This window comes from Mustela lutreola, chromosome 3 (assembly GCF_030435805.1).
Source record: "Mustela lutreola isolate mMusLut2 chromosome 3, mMusLut2.pri, whole genome shotgun sequence".
In the NCBI taxonomy this organism is placed as follows: Eukaryota; Metazoa; Chordata; class Mammalia; order Carnivora; family Mustelidae; genus Mustela; species Mustela lutreola.
In genome coordinates this window covers 154333750-154353751 of record NC_081292.1, presented here as the reverse complement: position 1 = coordinate 154353751, position 20002 = coordinate 154333750, and the positions used below count along the sequence as shown (strand labels likewise).

General features: G+C 36.4%; 1 protein-coding gene across 3 annotated transcripts in view; it reads right to left on the bottom strand.

Annotated features, from left to right (window-relative positions):
* PLA2R1 (phospholipase A2 receptor 1) overlaps positions 1–20002 on the bottom strand; it is a 124426-nt gene that overhangs the window by 37224 nt on the left and 67200 nt on the right. For all 3 annotated transcript variants that reach the window (XM_059167211.1, XM_059167212.1, XM_059167213.1), the window contains 3 exons: positions 14643–14815; positions 2217–2419; positions 339–484 (listed from right to left, as the gene is read on the bottom strand). In XM_059167211.1, the coding sequence (XP_059023194.1) occupies positions 339–484; positions 2217–2419; positions 14643–14815 (522 nt within the window). The remainder of the gene's footprint in view (positions 1–338; positions 485–2216; positions 2420–14642; positions 14816–20002) is intronic.

Sequence of the window (20002 nt, the reverse complement as noted above, 5' to 3'; positions counted from 1 at the left end):
CTCTCAGGATCCTCAGACAACACTTTGAAAATCATGGGGTTAGATAATTTGAGTTTGGCAGAAAAGCTCTAAAATTCTGATTCGAGGTACATAGGAAAGATTTCAAATATCAAAACGATTGCCACTTTGTTCTTTGTTTTATGGAATGAGAACTTGGTGCAATATAAATATAAGACCATATGTATATATTTTTCTTTCACAACTAATGGCTAGTTGGTTTTAGGCTTAAAACAAATACTTGAGATTTTAAACAAATATCTGGGATACTCATTCCTAATAAGTCATTACTGGGAAATAGAAAATTTGATTACATTTTTTCAAAATTAACAAGTATTTACCTATTAAATTTTGAATGTAAAAGCTCATTCACAAAATTCTCTTCCTCAATATGGGCAAAGCTTGCAAGGTGAGCACCAAATTCTTCACAAAATGCTTCTGCTTCTCTCCATGTTCTTTTCATCAGGACTTTTTCACTATGAAATACCTGGTTTAGTAGGACAAAAAAAAGTTGACACTATCATGGATAAGGTGAGGCTGTTTAATTCTGGACAAGAAAATAACAGTATTATAATTGTCATTATTCTATATTAAAAGCTTGACCCAGTAGGGAGAAATAACATTTATTGAACTAGAATGTGTCTATGCTTCATAAAACTATCTCATTTTATTCTCACAACAAATTCATGAGGAGGATATAATGAGCTCAATTTTATAAATAAGGTCCTTGAGGACTCTTTTTTTCCCTCTAAATTTCCTGTAACTGGCATATACATGTCCCTAAATAAATGTTTGTTAAGCGATGAGGTCAGGCTATGAGAGATTACAAATTTCTAGTCACACAGCTACAAACAGGCAGAGCTCGCATCAGATCTGGTGCTCCTTGCTTCAAGGGCCCATGAATTTCTATCTCACCAGATTGCCTTCAGACAAATTAGAATTGGTGGAATGATCATGAATCTGGCTGACTTACAGTAGGGAATGAGAAATGAGACCTGGGAACTAGGGCAGGTATATTACTAAGGTCGTTGGGTCTTTGCTGTGCCTAAATTCTCTGCTGTTTCTCAGCTGTCTTCACAGTAGCTGGAAGATGTCTATCAAATGAACAGTCTACTTCTGACTTTATATAGGATCAAGGGTGAGGGTCCAAAACACAGAACTCCAGATCCGAGGCCTCTGTGCCCTCCTTGTTTTTAACTGCCTGACATTATGCCAGTGTCTCTGATGCTAGGCAGGCACCCTGCCGCCAGGCTTCACCAGACTCTGATTTGCTGTGACCAGAATGAATAGCTTTCCCAGTCCTGCGGGCCACAGCACAGCCTTTCCATCTTTTAAATTATATGTCAAAACTTACCTTCTCTGGGAACCCTTTCTTGAATCACTTAAAATTCATCAATCCCACCACCATGCCCATCAAAAATACCATACATTTGTTGACATGTCAGGGTCATATATAGTAGGAAAAACACTGGAATGGGGGTCCCAAGACCAGGGATTTATTCCAACTCTGTCAATAAATGATGGTGATCTTGGGCAGATCACTTCATCTTGCTGCCTCAGTTTGCTCACTTCTAAGGTTTAAATTACTGCTTTGTGAGATCACTTTTACCTGATGAATTTATTGTAGGATTGTACATGTGTACATTAAATTGAATGCATTCACAGATGTTTCATGACAAGAAGATTGTAAGTACTGATTTATATCTAGGATTTAAAAGTGATATGCAAAAAGATGTTTCTTCACACATTTTTTCACATGTGTATAAATACAAACACATGCATATATATCAACTGTATGTTTTAATTTGTTTGATCCTCAGGTGTCTGGCAAGCTGCAAAAGCTATTTTTAGCAGCAGAATGGTACTATTCCATAACAAAGACTATTCATTTTCTTACAATCTATGGAATTGTACCATTTCAATACCCAATGAACATCTGCCTTGTTCATTTGGTACTATGCAGTAAGAAAAATATTGACTGGGGCCTTGACATTAGTCTTCAAGAAGAGAGCCTCAGTATCTCCAGGGATACATCAGTCTTTTGAATTAAAATTATTTTGGAATATAACTGAAAAGACAGAAACGGTCAACATAAATTAAGTAGCTGCTCTGTGCCAGGCACTGTTCTGGAGTAAGGGAATTTGGGATATTTGGGATACATGGACCAAACTGAAATAATGTTCATCCCATTGAGAATGCCTCGGTACCCTTGGCATCACCTTGAAGCAGCTGGCCAACCCAGGCTCTGATTCCCAGTCCAAGTAGCAGGAGTGAAATGGCCATCTTTCTTCCTGCTCCGTTTTCTCCTGTTTTCCCACTGGCTGCTTACACAGGGACATTGCCTTAAAGTGTTTACAGTCCTTCACTTCCCAGCGACCAGGCGGACTCTTTCCTCGCATGACAACACAACCACCACTGTAGCCTAAAAGCAGAAAACAACACTTTTGAATACCAGAATGACTAGAACATTTTGTCCTTAGAAGACAGGTCTTTAGAGTGTTGCACAATTGACATCTCATAATGAAGCACCCACATGAGAACAAGAAAGATGAAAAAGAAAGCTTTCTTAACAGGACTGTCTCATTTCTTTTCTTTTTGTCTTTGGAGAAAGAATAGAAGATGGATAAGTGAGGGAAGAGAGACTGTGGAGACTGGACTTTAGACCTTTGGAGCTCAGATGCCAAATGATAGGAAACTAGGCACTGTTCAACCTGGGACTAAAAAATCCCCAATATTCAATCAAATCCCCAATATTTCAAGCAAATGCCAACATTCCTCTACTTTCAATTATGGAGCTTTTTTTCCCCTAACTATGCAGAGAAAAATTCAGCCTACCATTTACTGAACACTTACTCTGTATACTGTGCTTTGAAAGCCCATTGTGAAAAATCAACAATGAAAAATGCATAGTGGTTATTCTATGAGAAATATATTTGACAGGGAAGATACATAAATGATGGATTCGAGGCAGATTGCAAGGTACATAACAGAAAGCCAAACTACAAACCATGGGAGACTGGAGAGAATGAGATAATTCTGTATGGGGTGAAACTCTAGAATAAAGGCAGACATTAAGGAAAAGGGAAAGACCATCTAGTTCTGAATGAAGCTCTATTCTTTTGTGTATGTTTGAACATACTGGAAAATGAACCATATTTTTCCATAGAAACAATTTCAATGTTAAGAAGTTCATTTGTCATCAAATCTGTATAACTCATAGGACAGTGAAAAAATATACCTCAAATTTCAGTGAATAGTAGAAAACAATCCCATTCCAAAAACAGAATACAAATTGAGTAAGAATGAACCTTTTTTCTTAAAGCCAAAGTGACTATTCATTTATCTAAATAAAATTAAACAACAACAAAATTGAGCCTCTATATCTACACATCAGCCTATTCTGTATATTGGCTACTAGAGATAGAAGGACAAAGCAAAATAAAACAAGCAAAACTCAACTCTTATTTTAGCACAGAGGAGGCACAGACACAAACATTTAGTTGCATTGAACATAATGTTGATGTACTATACTAGAGTTCAGATTTCTGTTGGAGATTCTAGAAGGGGTGATAGAGACTACCTCAGGATATCAGTAAAGGGTTTGCAGGAAGTGACATTTGAACTGAATTCTGAAGGACGAAAAAGAGAAAAGAATTTTCAAGGGGTGCTGGTAAAAAACAAAAACAAAAACAATTATAGATGGAACATCTGAAGACTGATGACTTGGGGCCTGAAGGCACTTAAAAATATAGTCACTTGGTACTAAATATTTGTCTTGCTTAATTTCCTTCACAAGGAATGGCTTCAATTTTTTTTTTCCCCATACAGAGCAACTGGCTTTATCCTTGTCAGCAATGGGTGGTTATTTTATGCTCACAGAAAGATAAAGAGAGGGGGAGTGAGAAGAAAGAAGACAGAGGAAGACATACAAAGAGCCTCTCTTAAAGGGTTGGAAAAATTTGTGCAAAAAGAGAATGAATAAAGGTGCTAAAGAACCAGTGTCTGTGTCTTCAACAATCCTGAGCTCACGTCCCATGTTAGACACCATGCATCACAGCCATCAGCAAGAAGGTCACAGTCCTGTGTGGGTGTCCATGCTGATGTGTCAAAGAGACCCACAAAAGTGAAAGTGATCAGTAGTAAACAAGAAAACATGACTAGTATACTTGCATAGAAGAGAAGGAAGTCAAGAGAAAGAGTTGGTCCATACAAAGGCCATCAGTCTGCTCCATTGGCCAGAACAGCTAGTTTGTGTTAAAGCTGAATAAATGATTGGGGGCCACGCAAAGGAGAAAGATTATAGTGTGTAAGTGCAACCTTCCAGGAATGGAGATTTGCAATCCTGTTCAATGTAATTTTGTGTATGTGCTGCTGAAGCGAGCACTTGTTCAATGTAATTTTGGCATGCAGCTCACAATCTAGCTGGTCATGAACAATAGAGGAGATGCCGCATACTCTGTGTGATGAAGTCCTAATGAAGTCGAACTGTGAAAATCCACATGGAAGCCCCAGAGGTAATATGCCAATAAGATTGTTTTAGTTGAAGGAGCAGGGTAAATAGGTACTCCCTCTCAATGCCTCCATCCTTCCTTCCCCAGCAACTTTTGAGTTGGAGCCTGAAGTCTGGAGTTCTAGTCTCAGTACAAATACTTAGTAACTCAAAACTCAAACAAGTTAATTAATCACAAAAACCCTTATCTAAAATGTGGGGATAATAATTCCTTTTCTCCTCTCTGGTTTTTGTGAAGATCAAGCAGGATAATGTATTTAAAAGCACCCTGAAAGATAGGAAGGGCTAAAAACCATCCCCAAGATGTTGCTTCTGTTCTTATTTTGACTTTTCATTACAAAAGCTGGGTTTTGTGGCAGGAGTTCTGCCTGCATGCTCAGAGAATTTTTTAAAAGTTCGAATCAGCAAGTTTGAAATAATATACTTTTTTTTGTTGGTCTTGCATTTTGTTTTTACTTTTTCACATCAGACAATGATTAAATAGCTCTGGTTTTAGATACTATAGATACTCAACTCATCTTCATTAGTGGAGAAGGAGATGTTTGTGAACTGCTATGAAGATGAAAAGTGCTGTAGGAGTGTTATTGGTATTCTAAAGTGGTTAACTTAATGGAACATTTGACCCAAATTTTAGAGGCTCAGCCCCAAAGAAGCAGTAAAGTGGTGTAATAAAGGGAGACTGGGCTAAGGGAGATATAAACCGAATTTATAATCTTGTATTGTGGGTATGCTTGCAAAAGCCAAACAATAAAGGTAGGGCGTGGGAAAGAGTGGAGGGTGTTTTTCTCCCCGAGAAATTGTTCTCAAATTCAATAACTCATTTCCCATTGGAGAAGAAAAAACTATCATCTTATTCCTCAGTGGTGAATCTCACATTTAAACTGATTCTCCTTACCTGCCTTACCCTCCCTCTGTTCCCCTTCAGTCTCTCCATGAAACATGAATGGGATAACTTTAGGTTGATTAAGACATTCCAATTCACTATTCTAGTCCTTTCCATTTGGCAAAGCTATCTAACCATATAAATTGAACTGAGCTGGGAAAGCCTCCATCCTTTAGCTCTCTGGTCAAATACCTGAAAGTAGACAAATGAAATCTATTTGTGGCCTCAGGGTAGGAGAGAACTGTAGCTGGGCCTTCAGAGCCTCTGGACAATCATTTTATTTGAGTCTGTCTAGTTATTTTCCCATCCTGCAAAAATCCTTTCACACCCTTACTTCTTATTTTTTTTTTTTAAGATTTTATTTATTTATTTGACAGACAGAGATTACAAGTAGGCAGAGAGAGAGAGAGAGAGAGAGAGGAGGAAGCAGGCCCCCTGCCCAGCAGAGAGCCCGATGCGGGACTCGATCCCAGGACCCTGAGATCATGACCTGAGCCGAAGGCAGAGGCCCAACTCACTGAGCCACCCAGGCGCCCCACACCCTTACTTCTTAAGCTTGTGCCTTATCCACCTTCCTTCTCTGCCCCTTTTTCCTTCTTCATGCAGAAAAGTGATGCTATAAGGGTAGATTCCATGGAATGGTATATATTGATATATACTGTATATGCATTTTATATGGTCTTTCTTTATTCAGCTTCAAAAACTCTGAGCTGGATATTAGCATCTACAGTTTGCTAATGCACAAATTGAGGCACAGACGTTTAGTAACTTGTCTAAGGCCACGTGGGGAGGGTTTGATACAGAACTTGAAAACAGATTGAGCTGAATCTACCATGAGACGATGTCAAGAAACACAGTAGACAGGCATACAATGAATAGTTGTTGAATGATTGGATCTTCCCCTCTAATTATGTTCCTCCTTTTCCAAGGACCTCCCTCTCATTCCCCTGGTCACATTTCTTTTCTGTGTGTGCCCACAGCATTTTCTTAAAGATCTATGATCCCATTTTTACCTTTTCTGACAGTTACTTACATTATAAAAAGATATGGAAATCTCCAAAGAGTGCCCAGAAATGAGAAATGAGAATAAGTTTTTTCCCATTTATGTGGTGGTTCATTTCAGAACTCTGCAAAGCCTTAAACTGGACCCACCTATCTATCTGATGGCTGGAGAGGCTTCTCCTTGCTATGTGGAGTCACTTTCAAGAAAAACAGATTTGATTTGCTCTCCCAGGATCCCAATTTCCCTGTCATTGGCAGAAGATTTCTATTGACTTGGGACAATTGGGGTAGATGCTCTAGAGTTACCCCATATGAGTGAAACACACCTTTTCTGCAGTAGCATCTAGATCTAGAAACAAAACTTTGGTCACAAAGCCTGAGTAATAGATAGATGCAAAATAATGATCTCAAAGTGTTTCCCCTTCTTTTTACAGACAACTATGCAACTGTAATATAACTTGGAAAAGATGTTTGAATGTCTTAACAAGAATGGACATACTTTTTTTTCCTCTCCTCTATAGCCTCCATTTATATCGAATCTTTAAGTACAAACTACATCTTAGTTTCTAATGCATTTGCATCCCTAAATAAGAAAGGCCCCATCTCCCCCTTTAATGAGTGCTGCTAGTTAGTATAGATAAAAATTCATTTTCCTATTTTACCTGTAGAGTTACTTCTTTTAAAATACCAAGTGCCACAGTCTCTTTGCTATTGCTGTTTTAGTAAAATAGCAGGAAACTATGTCTTCATAAAAATATCCCAGACATGGGGCGCCTGGGTGGCTCAGTGGGTTAAGCCGCTGCCTTCGGCTCAGGTCATGATCTCAGGGTCCTGGGATCGAGTCCCGCATTGGGCTCTCTGCTGGGCAGGGGGCCTGCTTCCTCCTCTCTCTCTCTCTCTCTGCCTACTTGTAATCTCTGTCTGTCAAATAAATAAATAAAATCTTTAAAAAAAAAATATCCCAGACATGAAGCTATGAAGAACCCCCTAATGAATCAGTGAATCTAGGCACTGATCATTAGTGGCTGCTAACATTGCAAAAAGGGAGAAAAGTGAACATTACGTGCCTTCAGATAGAAGACACAGCTACTTATGAAATGGTTTTCTAAAAGAAAAGAAAAGAAAAGAAAAGAAAATCTGAATTAATAATGCCTCTGATTCTAACTTTTTAAAAATAAAAATGTCGGGGCGCCTGGGTGGCTCAGTGGGTTGGGCCGTTGCCTTCAGCTCGGGTCATGGTCTCAGGGTCCTGGGATTGAGTCCCACATCGGGCTCTCTGCTCGGCGGGGAGCCTGCTTCCTCCTCTCTCTCTCTCTCTGCCTGCCTCTCTGCCTACTTGTGATCTCTCTCTGTCAAATAAATAAATAAATAAATCTTTAAAAAAATGTCAATTTTATGGAAAATGAAGAAGATATTAAACAACATACAGGGATTAAATCAAAAAGTCCAGACTGTAGGGAGCTGCAGGACAAATAACCCATTTGCACAGCGAATAAAATTTTTTAAAAATGGCAGGGGATAAGGAAGAAAGAAACATAGAGATTAAAATAGACTTTAAGAGATCTATCAACCAATTGCAATGTATAAATCTTTTTTAGGATCCTGACTCAAACAAACTGTAAAGTCCATTTACAGTTTATATTTATGAATATTTGTGAATAATTTAGAAATTTCAGCATTAACTAAAGATTTATGTTATGAAGGTATAGTTAATTACTGTTAGTTGTGATAATTGTCTTATATTCATGTTTTTAAAAAGAAATCTTTATCTTCTAGGGATAATATCGCAATATGTGTGGATGAAACAATATGATGTCTGGGCTTTGCTGTGACAAAATATGGGAAGTGGGTGAGGGTACACAAGAAACAAGATAGACCATGAGTTCATAATGGATGACATGGGTGATGGGTATATGGTGGGTCATTACACTATTTGGGGAACATAATACAAAGTCAAAAAAAGTGACAGAACTGCAATTCCACCATAGATGGAATATTCTGATGATATGACATAAGGACAGAGTCTTGACTAAGTTTATAAAAAACAGCAGGCTTCCTGTTCAGTGGTCAATTTATATAGTCAGTTTGGGCTGGATTAGGATTCTGACATGGGGACCAAGTTAATGGATACTTTCATGACAGGCAGGAGAAAAAATGTGAGTTAGGATGGTGTTTCTGCAAACTGCAATTTAAAAGAAAAAAGAAAACACAGAGGCTTTTATATTGCTATTTTCTTCAAAAAATGATTTACATTTTCATCTTATTCAGAGACAATTTACTCAGTGTCAGTCAGCATGAGCAGCCAAACTGAGCATCATGATATTATTTTTGCTTCAGGGAGAACAGGAAAAGAGTAGTGCCACTCAAATAAATTATAGCAGAAACTTATGAATGACAAGGAGCTCTGCTTCAGTTCCAGATTTTAGACATCCAAATATGCCCCAAGGAAGATAACATTAAAAACCAAGATTTTGTCTAGTCAAAACGTATTAATTTGTTTTGACAGGTATAGACATTACTAACAAAATTCCAAAGTATATTAGAAATGAAACCTGAGCTTTTTTTCCCCCAGTAATAGTGTGACATGGAACTTCACTAGTCTCTTCATTTTAAGAATATTCATAGATTTGTGGAATTTGAGAAGGTTGTTTACTGACTGAATTATGATGTTTCTTGTTTAGAGCCATGCAAAGTCACCCTTTTCTGTACACATTTCCTAAACCAATGCTTATACGCAAAAATATGTATTTTGTCTTAATTTCATCTTATAGGCATCTTTAAAAAGTATGGTTTTTGAAAAAATAATACACTGTATATTTTAGAGCATTTCGGATTCATAGCAAAATTGAGTGGAAAGTACAGACTTGCCTTATACCTCCTGTCCCAAATACATAAAACCTTCCTCACTATTGACATCCCATACCACAATGGTACATTTGTTAAAACTTACAGTGACACATCATTACCACCCCAAATCCATGATTTATATTAAATTTCATTGTTGGTGTTGTACATTCTGTGGTTTGGACAAATGTATAATCATATATATCCACCACTGTAGTACCATATAGAATAGTTTCATTGCCTCCCAAATATTCTGTGCTTCTATTTATCTCTACTTCCCCCTAACCCCTGAAAACCACTTTTTATATTTTTATATATTTATATTTTATATAGAATAGTTTCATTCCCTCCCAAATATTCTGTGCTTCTATTTATCTCTACTTCCCCCTAACCCCTGAAAACCACTTTTTATTAGTAATTTTTTTCACTGTCCCATAGTTTTGCCTTTTCCAGAATGTCATATGGTTGGAATCATGTAGTATGCAGACTTTTCAATTGGCCCTTTTCCCTTAATAATGTGCATTTAAGTTTCATTAAATGTCTTTCAGTGGTTTGATATCTCATTTCTTCTTTTTTTTTTTTAAGTTTTTATTTATTTTTTTCAGAGAGAGAGAGAGAGTAAACATGGGTACAGGAAGGGGGAGCAGGAAAAGCAGACTTGCTACTAAACAGAGAGCCTGATGCTGGGCTCCATTCAGGGACACTGGTGATCATGACCTGAGCAGAAGGCAGACATTTAACCGACTGAACCACCCAGCAGCCAGGCCTTTTGTCCATTTTTAAATCTTGTCTTTCATTTTCTTATTGTTGAGTTTTAAGAATTCTTTGTACATTTTGGATATCAGTCCTTTATGAGTGTGGCTTTTCCTATTTTCTCTTAGTCTGTGTCTTATTTTCTCATTCTCTTGGCATTGTCTTTCTCATAGCAAAAGTTTTTAGTTTTAGTGAATTGTTTCTTTCATGGATTGTACCTTTGGTATCTAAAAAGTCATTACTTTACTCAAGGTCATCTAGGTTTTCTATTATGTGATCCTCTAGGAGTGTTATGCATTTGTGATTTACATTTAGGTGTATGGTTCCTATCAGTCAGTTTCTGGGCTCTCTATTCTGTTCTATTGATATGTCTTATTTATTTATTTATTTATTTTTTCCAATACCACCCTGCCTTGATTACTCTAGCTTTATAGTAAGTCTTGAAGTCAGGTAGTGTCAGTTTTCTGACTATGTTCTTCTACATCAATAAGGAGTTTGCTATTCTGGGTCTTTTGCCTTTCCATATAAACTTTAGAATCAGTTTGTTGATATCCACAAAATAAGTTGTTGGGATTTTTATTGGGATAATACTGAACCATAGTTTTGTGAAAAACTGACGTCTTGACAATATTGAGTTTTTCTATCCATGAACATGGAATATCTCTCCTTTTATTTAGTTCTTCTTTAACTTATTTCACTAAAGTTTATATTTGTCCTCATATAGATTTTGTACCTATTCTGTTAGGTTTTATATATAAATATTTCAATTTGGGGTAGTGCTAATGTAAATGATACTATGTTTTTAATGTTAAACTCCACTTGCTCATTGCTGTTATATAAGAAAGTAATTGACTTCTATTCATTAATCTTTTCTATTGCAATCTTGCTATAATCACTTATTAGTTCAAGGGATCTTTTATTGATTCATTCTGATTTTTTAAAAAGATTTTATTTATTTATTTGACAGAGAGAGATCACAAGTAGGCAGAGAGGCAGGCAGAGAGAGAGAGGGGGAAGCAGGGTCCCCGCTGAGCAGAGAGCCCGATGTGGGGCTCGATCCCAGGACCCTGAGATCATGACCTGAGCCGAAGGCAGAGGCCTTAACCCCCAGAGCCACCAAGGTGCCCCTCATTCTGATTTTTTATGTAGGCAATCTTGTCATCCATGAATGAAGCTTTATTTCTTTCTAATCTGTATGCCTTTTACTTGTTTTTTTTTTTTTTTTTTGGTCATATTGCATTAGCTAGGACTGCTACTACACTGTTTAAAAGAAGTGCTGTGGGTGCCTGGGTGGCTCAGTTGGTTAAGGGATTGCCTTTGGTTCAGGTCATCATCCTGGAGTTCCAGGATCAAGTCCAGCATTGGGCTCCCTGGTAGGTAGTCTGCTTCTCTCTCTGACCCTCCCCCCTCTTGTGTTCCCTCTCTTTCTCTCTCAAATTCTCTCTCTCTCAAATAAATAAATAAATAAAAATCTTTTTAAAAAATAAAAGAAGTGCTGACAAGGAACATTCTTGCCTTGTTCCTGATGTTAGTGGGAAAGCTTTTATTTTTCACCATTAAGTATGGTATATGTGGGTTTTGTAGATGTTCTTTATAAAGTTGAATAAGTTCCCCTTTATTCCTAGTTTGCTAACAGTTATTAAGACAAACAGACGTTGGATTTTGTCATATGTTTTTCTGCATCTATTGATATGATCATGTGACTTTTTAAAAATAGCCTGTTGATGTGATGGATTATACTAATTGATTTTTGGAAGTTAAATCATCCTTGTAAGATGGTATAAATCCCATTTGGTCATGATGTCTAATTCTTTTTTACATTTTTGGATTCAATTTATTAATATTTCATTGAAGATTTTTGCTACTCTGTTCATGAGAGACATTGGTCTGTAATTTTCTTTTCTTGCAATGTCTTTGTCTGATTTTGGTATTAGGGTAATGCTGGCCTCAGAAAGAGACAGTAAGTATTCCCTCTGCTCTGTCTTCTGTAAAAGACTGTAGAGAACTGGCATAATTTCTTCCTTAAATGTTTAGTAGAACTCACCAGTGAACTCACGTGGACTTGGTGTTTTCTGTTTTGGAAGATTATGAATTTTTTTTTAAAAGATTTTTATTTATTTATTTGACAGACAGAGATCACAAGTAGGCAGAGAAGCAGGCAGAGAGAGAGAGGAGGAAGCAGGCTCCCTGCTGAGCAGAGAGCCCGATGCGGGGCTCGATCCCAGAACCCTGGGATCATGACCTGAGCTGAAGGCAGAGGCTTTAACCCACTGAGCCACCCAGGCGCTCCGAAGATTATGAATTTTTGTTTCAATTTCTTTAATTGCTATAGGCCTACTCCAATAGCTTACTTCTTCTTGTGTGAATTTTGGCTGATTATTTCTTGTGTGAATTTTGGTCGTTTCATCTAGGTTATCAAATTTTTGGATATAGAGTTGTTCATAATATTCCTGTATTACCCTTTTAATATCTCTGGGATCTGTAGTGCTTCTCCCTCTTTTATTTGTGATATTAGTAATTGTGTCTGTTCTCTTTTCTTAGTCTGGTTACAGGGTTATCAATTTCATCGATCTTTTCAAAGAACCAACTTTTTAAAAATTGATTTTCTTTATTGAGCGTCTGTTTTCAATTTTACTAAATTCCTGCTCTAATTTTTATTATTTATTTTCTTTGACTTACTGTGGATTTAATTTTCTCTTCTTTTTCTAATTTCCTAAGGTAGGAGCTTAAATTATTGATTTTAGATATTTTTTTCCTAATATATGTGTTCAGTGCTTTAAATTTCCCCTTAAACATTGCTTTCTCTGCATCTTGCAAATTTTGATAAGTTGTATTTTTATTTAGTTTAAAATGTTTTAAAATTCCTCTTGAGATTTCTTCTTTGACCCATGTGTTATGTAAAAATGTATTGTTTAATCTCTAAATATTTTGGAATTTTCCAACTATCTTTCTGATATTGGTTTCTAGTTTAATCTGACTGTGGCCTGAGAGAAGACATTGTATAATTTCCATTCTTTTAAATTTGTTGAGATATGTTTTATGACCAGAATATGGTCTACCTTAGTGAACATTTCATGTGATCTTGAGAAGAATGTATAATTTGCTGTTGATGGATAAGTAGTCTATAGATATCTGATACAGAGGTATTAAAATTTCTGACTGTCATAGTAGATTTATCTATTAGAAGATAGTAGCTTCATCTATTTTTTCCTTGCAGTTCTATCAATTTTTTTTCTCATGTATTTTGACACTCTGCTGTTAAGTATATACACATAAAGGACTGTTATGTCTTTTTAGAGTAGTGACTCCTTTACCATTATATAATATCCCTTTGTTTAATCCCTGAAAACTTTCCTTATTCTTCAGTCTTCTCTGTGAAATAAATGTAGCTATTCCTGCTTTCTTTTGATTAGCATTTGCAAAGTATATCTTTGTCCATCCTTTTATCTTTTAATCCACATGTATTTTTATATGTAAAGTTGGTTTCTTGTAGTCAACATACAGTTGTGTCTTGTGTTTTGATCTGTTCTGACAATCTCTGTCTTTTAATCGGTATATTTTGTCCTTTGGCAAATTACTATTACATATTTGATATATGAAAACTATTTTGATAGTATTATAATATCCACCTTTCCTCAGGGAAGAGCCTGAGGCTCCCTGACCTTTCCTCCAGAAACAAATTTAGAGGTAACTTATTGTCTATTATTTCTTGGCGTAGCCCTGATTGAGACCCCAAGGAAAAGGGAGCAAGGTATCCAAATCAGAGCTCATGCTGAAGTAAAGGGGTGTCAAGTCTAGGTTGGTGACCTAAAGACCTAAAGCTGGCTCTACAGGGGGTAGGTCTAGTGTACTTGTGGCTGAAGACATTAGTTTCTCTGGAACTAACTAACCTGGCACAGTTTCATGTTTTGGGATCTAGAGCTGAGCTTTTGAGAGTGAGCTACTAGAGGTCTAACTCTGAAATCCTGGCTAAGTTACCACCAAAGTCCATGGAGGAGATGGATTAATAAGAATGTTACCTAAGTAATGGGTCAGAATTCCACAGCAAAGTGGCAGTGACTGGACTGATAGAGTTGCCTATTTGTGCCCATTCACTGTGCTTTGAAGTATAATAGACTATTCTGGACTGAGTAAGCCCCTGAGATTCTTGGACAATGAGGGGGAAGGATGGGGAAAAGACTTTAAGAGGAAGAATCTGGACTTCTTGCTAATAAAGGCATACGTGGTATTGAGCAATAAATTTCTACCTTGAGGGTGCCTGTTTGGCTCAGTTGGTTAAGCAACTGCCTTTGGCTCAGGTCATGATCCAGAGTCCCAGGATTGAGTCCCACATTGGGCTCCCAGCTCCATGGGGAATCTGCTTCTCCCTCTGACATCCCCTCTCATGCTCTCTCTCTCTCAAATAAATAAATAAATAAATAAATAAATATCTTTAAAAAAATTATACCTTGAACCTGTCAAATGTCACATGCATTATACTTTTAAAAATGACCAGCTACATGTCACCTCCTGGGAACCTGTGGTAATTGTTTTAGTTGATTTAGGCATAAAGAAAACATCAAGAAAGCACCAAAGGAGGTGGACCATGGATGGAAGGAATTTTAGTCAAAGAAAACAGGAGAGAGGAGTGGTATTACAATCCCTTCCACTCACGAGGCTGATGTGCATTCCAGTGTGTGTACTGCACGGGCTCAGACTTCTGTCCTGCTGCTGTTCTCCAAGTGTATTCTCCTGTATCATTTTGATCTTGAAGAGCGATCCAAAAATAACTCTCCTTCGTTTTTACCACACTACTGATCAAACTGGTAATAAAAGCCTGTTCAAACCTTAAAAACGGAAAAAGGAAATGGTTATAGTAGGTTTCTGGGCAATAAAAAAATGTCATTAAAGCATAATGAGGTACACAGAATGGCACCAGAGTAATTCTTTCTGATGAATTCTTCAGAACATGGAGCAGAAAAACACTCAAAGACCCCAGACATTACTAATACATGCCAAATGTCTGTGCAATTCCCAGAAATAGATGAGTGAGGAGAATTTGACTCTCAAAGACAAGGCTTAATTCTTCAAGGAATAGAGTCCAGCTCCACTTTCGGAGTATAGGTGGTAAAGCCCATCAAGCTAGCAATAGATTTCTTGGCACAGCATGTGCTCTATTTTGTAATTAGGTCACATATCACATACCTTGCCATAATGTGTGTGCAATGGGGGAACTGGCAGTGGGGAGGAGGAATGAATATTGCCAACATGGAGTTCACATGCACCCACCCACCACACTTGCCTGGTGAGAATGGAACAGAGATTGGAGTCGTTATTTTATGTCTCCCAAATCGGTTTATTCACAAGCACATGGAGTCCTTGGCTTATTCAAATGTGTTCAGATGTACACATTCACTGAAGATAAATTTAAAACCCTAGGAACTAATCCAAGGATGTGCACCCACTAATATTTTCCCCACACAACTGAAAGAATTAGTATTCATTGATTGGTGGCAGTCGCCCTTTCCCAACATGAATGCATCAAAAGTAGAATCTGGAAAATTTGTATATATGCTTCCACATGAATATTTAGTAGAAAAATATGAGTATTGAAACTTAAGTAGCATTGAAATTTTAAGCTAAGTTGTAATCTATCTTGAAAAATTTATTTCCAATGCATCTGAAGTTTTGAAGAAACACATTTCAAACAGTGGTAACTTTTGGCCAGAAGTGCTGAGTCAGTGAGAAAGGGTAGGCTTGATGAAATTACCCAGGAAACCTAAGAAAGCAAATTAGACTTTTTCATCCAATTCTGGAATTGTTTAGTTACCATGCATCCTTACGTTGCTAAGGGAAACGAAATCCATGGGGTCATTCAAGAATAGAAGAGCCTCAAAGGAAATGTGGGGTAGGGGAGAAATGAGCACAGAAAAAGTAAAAATTTTAATCATTATGAATATCACTACCAACATTTAATGATCTTAGTCACCCATGACACTCATCTTTGCAGAGCATATGGATTTTTATTATGGTCTAGTAAATATTTTCTGTACTCTATTAATAATCCAAATAGCACACATGTGAAATTAGAAAAGTTCTTTTTAACCAGATTGCAGTGGCAGAATTTTATGTAAATGTGTTTTAAAGGAAAGTACATAAAACTAAACATTGTCTAGATGCTATCGTAATTTTCCTTATGCTTCCAGTGGTTCACACTCTCACAATTTAGGATCTGCTTTGCCTTCTCCTCTCTGAGACAGAGTAACATTTTTATCGTGCCCAGCCAATGCTTTAACTGCTGTCTTAGGAGGCCAGTGAGGCACTACATCATGGAGGCTATGGCCAGACCACCATTACTGTGCTGGTTCTAAACCCAGGGGATAATGCTGGTTCTTCCATTACCTTGTACTACAGCATTTATTGGATAATAGAGAGGAAACTACAGCATTTATTGGATAATAGAGAGGAACGTGGCCACTGGTACCATTATTTATGACAACATTTTGCTTTTGTTCCCTGTTGATTTTATTTAGTCCACTCTGATTCGCTGTTTTATCACTAATAATGATTGCTTAAAACAATAGACACCTTGTGCTTCTTAAATTGGCAAGTGTTTTTTAAGTAGTTGCTTATAATACTCATACAGTATATCCTAAAACCTTAAAATCAGGACCCTAGTTTTCTTGGTATGGTTTAGAAGATATCATTGTTAATAAAGAAATTCAGCAAATATATCTTTCTTTTAAATCATATATTCTAAGAACTTAAGTCTAGATCACAGCATGCAGCCTTTTGAGTGTCTATTTCCAACAGATAAAGAAACGAGAGGACATTTTATATTTGTTATCACTCACTATTTCATTCCAAACACTTAAAAGGGTTGTGAAAACTCTGGTTTTACAGTAATAGAACAGATGATCTTTTAAAGTCTATTTTGGCCTTGTGTTCAGAATTCTTCATCTGAGAATATTCCAGAATTTTTTTATGTTTGAACTTTTTGCCTGGTTTCACTGGATTATGTAATTCAAACGTTATTGTGACTTAAGGAGCAAAAAGTAACCATAAATACATGTTTTTATATTTTTATTTGAATCAGAATAACATATCCAAGGAATTCAATAAAGTAAACATTTTTATTTTTTAGAAAAACAAATGTTAAAATACTTTCCATATGTGTAACTACTTATAACATCAAATTTTTAGGGAAATAATTCTTTTTTTTTTTTAAGATTTTATCTATTTATTTGACAGAGATCACAAGTAGGCAGAAAGGCAGGCAGAGAGAGAGGAGGAAACAGGCTCCCCACCGAGCAGAGAGCCCATGCGGGGCTCGATCCTAGGACCCTGGGACCATAACCCGAGTCGAAGGCAGAGGCTTTAACCCACTGAGCCACCCAGGTGCCCCTAAGGATTAATTCTTAAGCTTAGAAAAAAATTTTTTCCAGTGAACTCCTTAAAGAAGTTAAGAAATCAAATGTGCATTTTCAATGTAAATAACAAAAATATATCTTGAATTTCCATCAGTTTGATGAGAAATTGTTACTCATGGTGCTAAACATTACATTTTAATTTTAAAAGTGCAATTTGAAGGCAGCAGTACTTATTTTTTGGATACACTGAAATTTTTTTCATTTCAAAATAAAATTTACATTTCAAAATGCACACCTCAAAAGGAGATATTGTATATTTGAATCTCTAACTGAACATATTTCTTCATCCATTTAGCCAGTGACCAATGTAGCTGAAAAAAAAAAAAAAGATGTTTCTTGTCTGTGAATAACACAACACTTAGCAGACAACAGTACTTGATGATTATGTTTGTGTTACCTAAAATAAGAGATTGAAAAAATAATGAATGGATGTAGCTTCACTAGAGAGCTTATTTCAATTAAAAATAATAGTGGTAGTTTTACACTATAGTGATCCACTTAGGAAGTTTTCAACTTTGAGCTGAATAATTACAATAGGATTTCTTTTAATAACACAGGTGATAACATTTTTAATACCATATTCGAATAACTTACTCTATTGTGGAATGAATACAAAAATGAGAAATTTCTTTCTCTTTCTTTTAAATAAAGAATAGAAATAAAATACTAGTAGTTTCAAAATGGGAAACATACATCATGATTATTGCCACAAAAAGTTTTTGGTGGCGTTCCTCAAGAACTAGAAATATTCGGTTTTTGGCTGTTGTTTGTCTCAAAAGACTAGAAGAGGAATATAGACTTAGAGAAGATACTTAACATACACACAAAAAATATACCTAGAATAAAAAATTCCAAACTGTTAATGACAGTTACTTTTGTTAACTGTGAATGGGAGAGAAGTGGGATTGTTTGGGAGGGAGGAGGAATGCAGGTGAGAGGGCATGTTCACTTTTAGTTTATATTCTTCTGGCTTGCTTGAATTTATACCAATAAGAATGTTTTTATTGCATAATTTTAAAGAGGACAACTAAAAATACGTTTTTAAAAAGAAAGTGAGGGGTGCTTAGGTGGCTCATTTGGTTGAGTGTCTGGCTCTTGGTTTCCACTCACGTCATGATCTCATGGGTTGTGAGATTGAGCCTCAGGTCATCAGGCTCCACACTCACTGCAGAGTCTGCTGGAAGATGCTCTCCCTTTGCTCCTCCCCACGTCCATGCATGCACACATGCGTGTGGGTGTGTGAGGGTGCTCTGTCTCCCGCAAATAAATAAATAAATCTTCAAAAATATATAAAATACATGAAAAAGAAAGGTAATTGGATTCTATTAAAAAAGTGTTAGAACTAATAAATTCAGTCAAGTTCGGGATGCAGTCAACACACAAAAATCAGTTGCATTTCTGTACACTAACAATTAAGAATCTGAATCGATTCTATATATAATAGCATCAAAAATAAAATAAAAACTTGGGAATAAACTTAGTTGAGGAGGCAAAAACGTGTACACCGAAAACTACAACACACTGTTGAAAGAAATTAAAGATCCAAATAAAGGGAAGTAGAAAAATCCACTTTAAAATTCATATGGAATTTCAAGGGATTTCAAGCCAAATATCAAAAACAAATATGAAAAAGAACAAAGTTGGTCTCACATTTCTTGATTTCAAAACTTACTGAAAGTACCACAATAAAAAACCGTGTGGTACAGCATAAAGACAGACACAGATTAACAGAATAGATAGAGAACCCAGAAATAAACACTTGTATATATGGTCAAATAATTTTCCACAAGGGTGCCAAGACCGTTCAACGGGAAAAGCACAGTCTTTTCAACAATGATTTTGGGAAAACTGGATATTCACCTGCGGAAAAATACACTGGGTCTCTTCTTACATCATATGATTTATAAAAATTAACTGGAAGTTGATCAAAGGCCTAAACACAAGAGCTAAGCTTATAAATCTCTTAGAAAAAAATAGGGAAAACTTTTCATGACATTGAATGTGGCAATTATTTCTTAGATATGACACCAAAAGCACAGACAACAAAATAAGAATGGATAAGGTGGACTTAATCAAAATTTAAAACTTTGTACATTGAAGGGCATCAACAGAGTGAAAAAGCAACCCACAGAACAAGAGACTGTATTTGCAAATTATGTATCTGATATGGGATTAAAAACTAGACTATATAAAGAACTACTACAACTCAACAACAAAGAATGAATTGCCCAATTAAAAAATAGGTAAAGGACTTGGAAAAAAAAATTTCTCCAAAGAAGATATATAGATGCCAAAAAGCACATGAAAAGACATTCAGTATCACTAATACTTAGGGAAGTGTGGGTTGAAACCACAATCAGATACCATTTCATACCCATTAGAATGGCTATTATATAAAAACAACATAACAAGTGTTGGCTAGCTTGTGGAAGAATTGGAACTCCTGAGCACTGCTGGTGGGATTGTAAAATGATGCTGCCAATATGGAAAACAGTATAGTTGTTCCTCAAAAAATTAAGAGTGGAATTATATCAGAAAGTTCACTTCTGGATATACTACCCAAAATAACTGAAACCAGGGACTTGAAAGATATTTGTACATTCA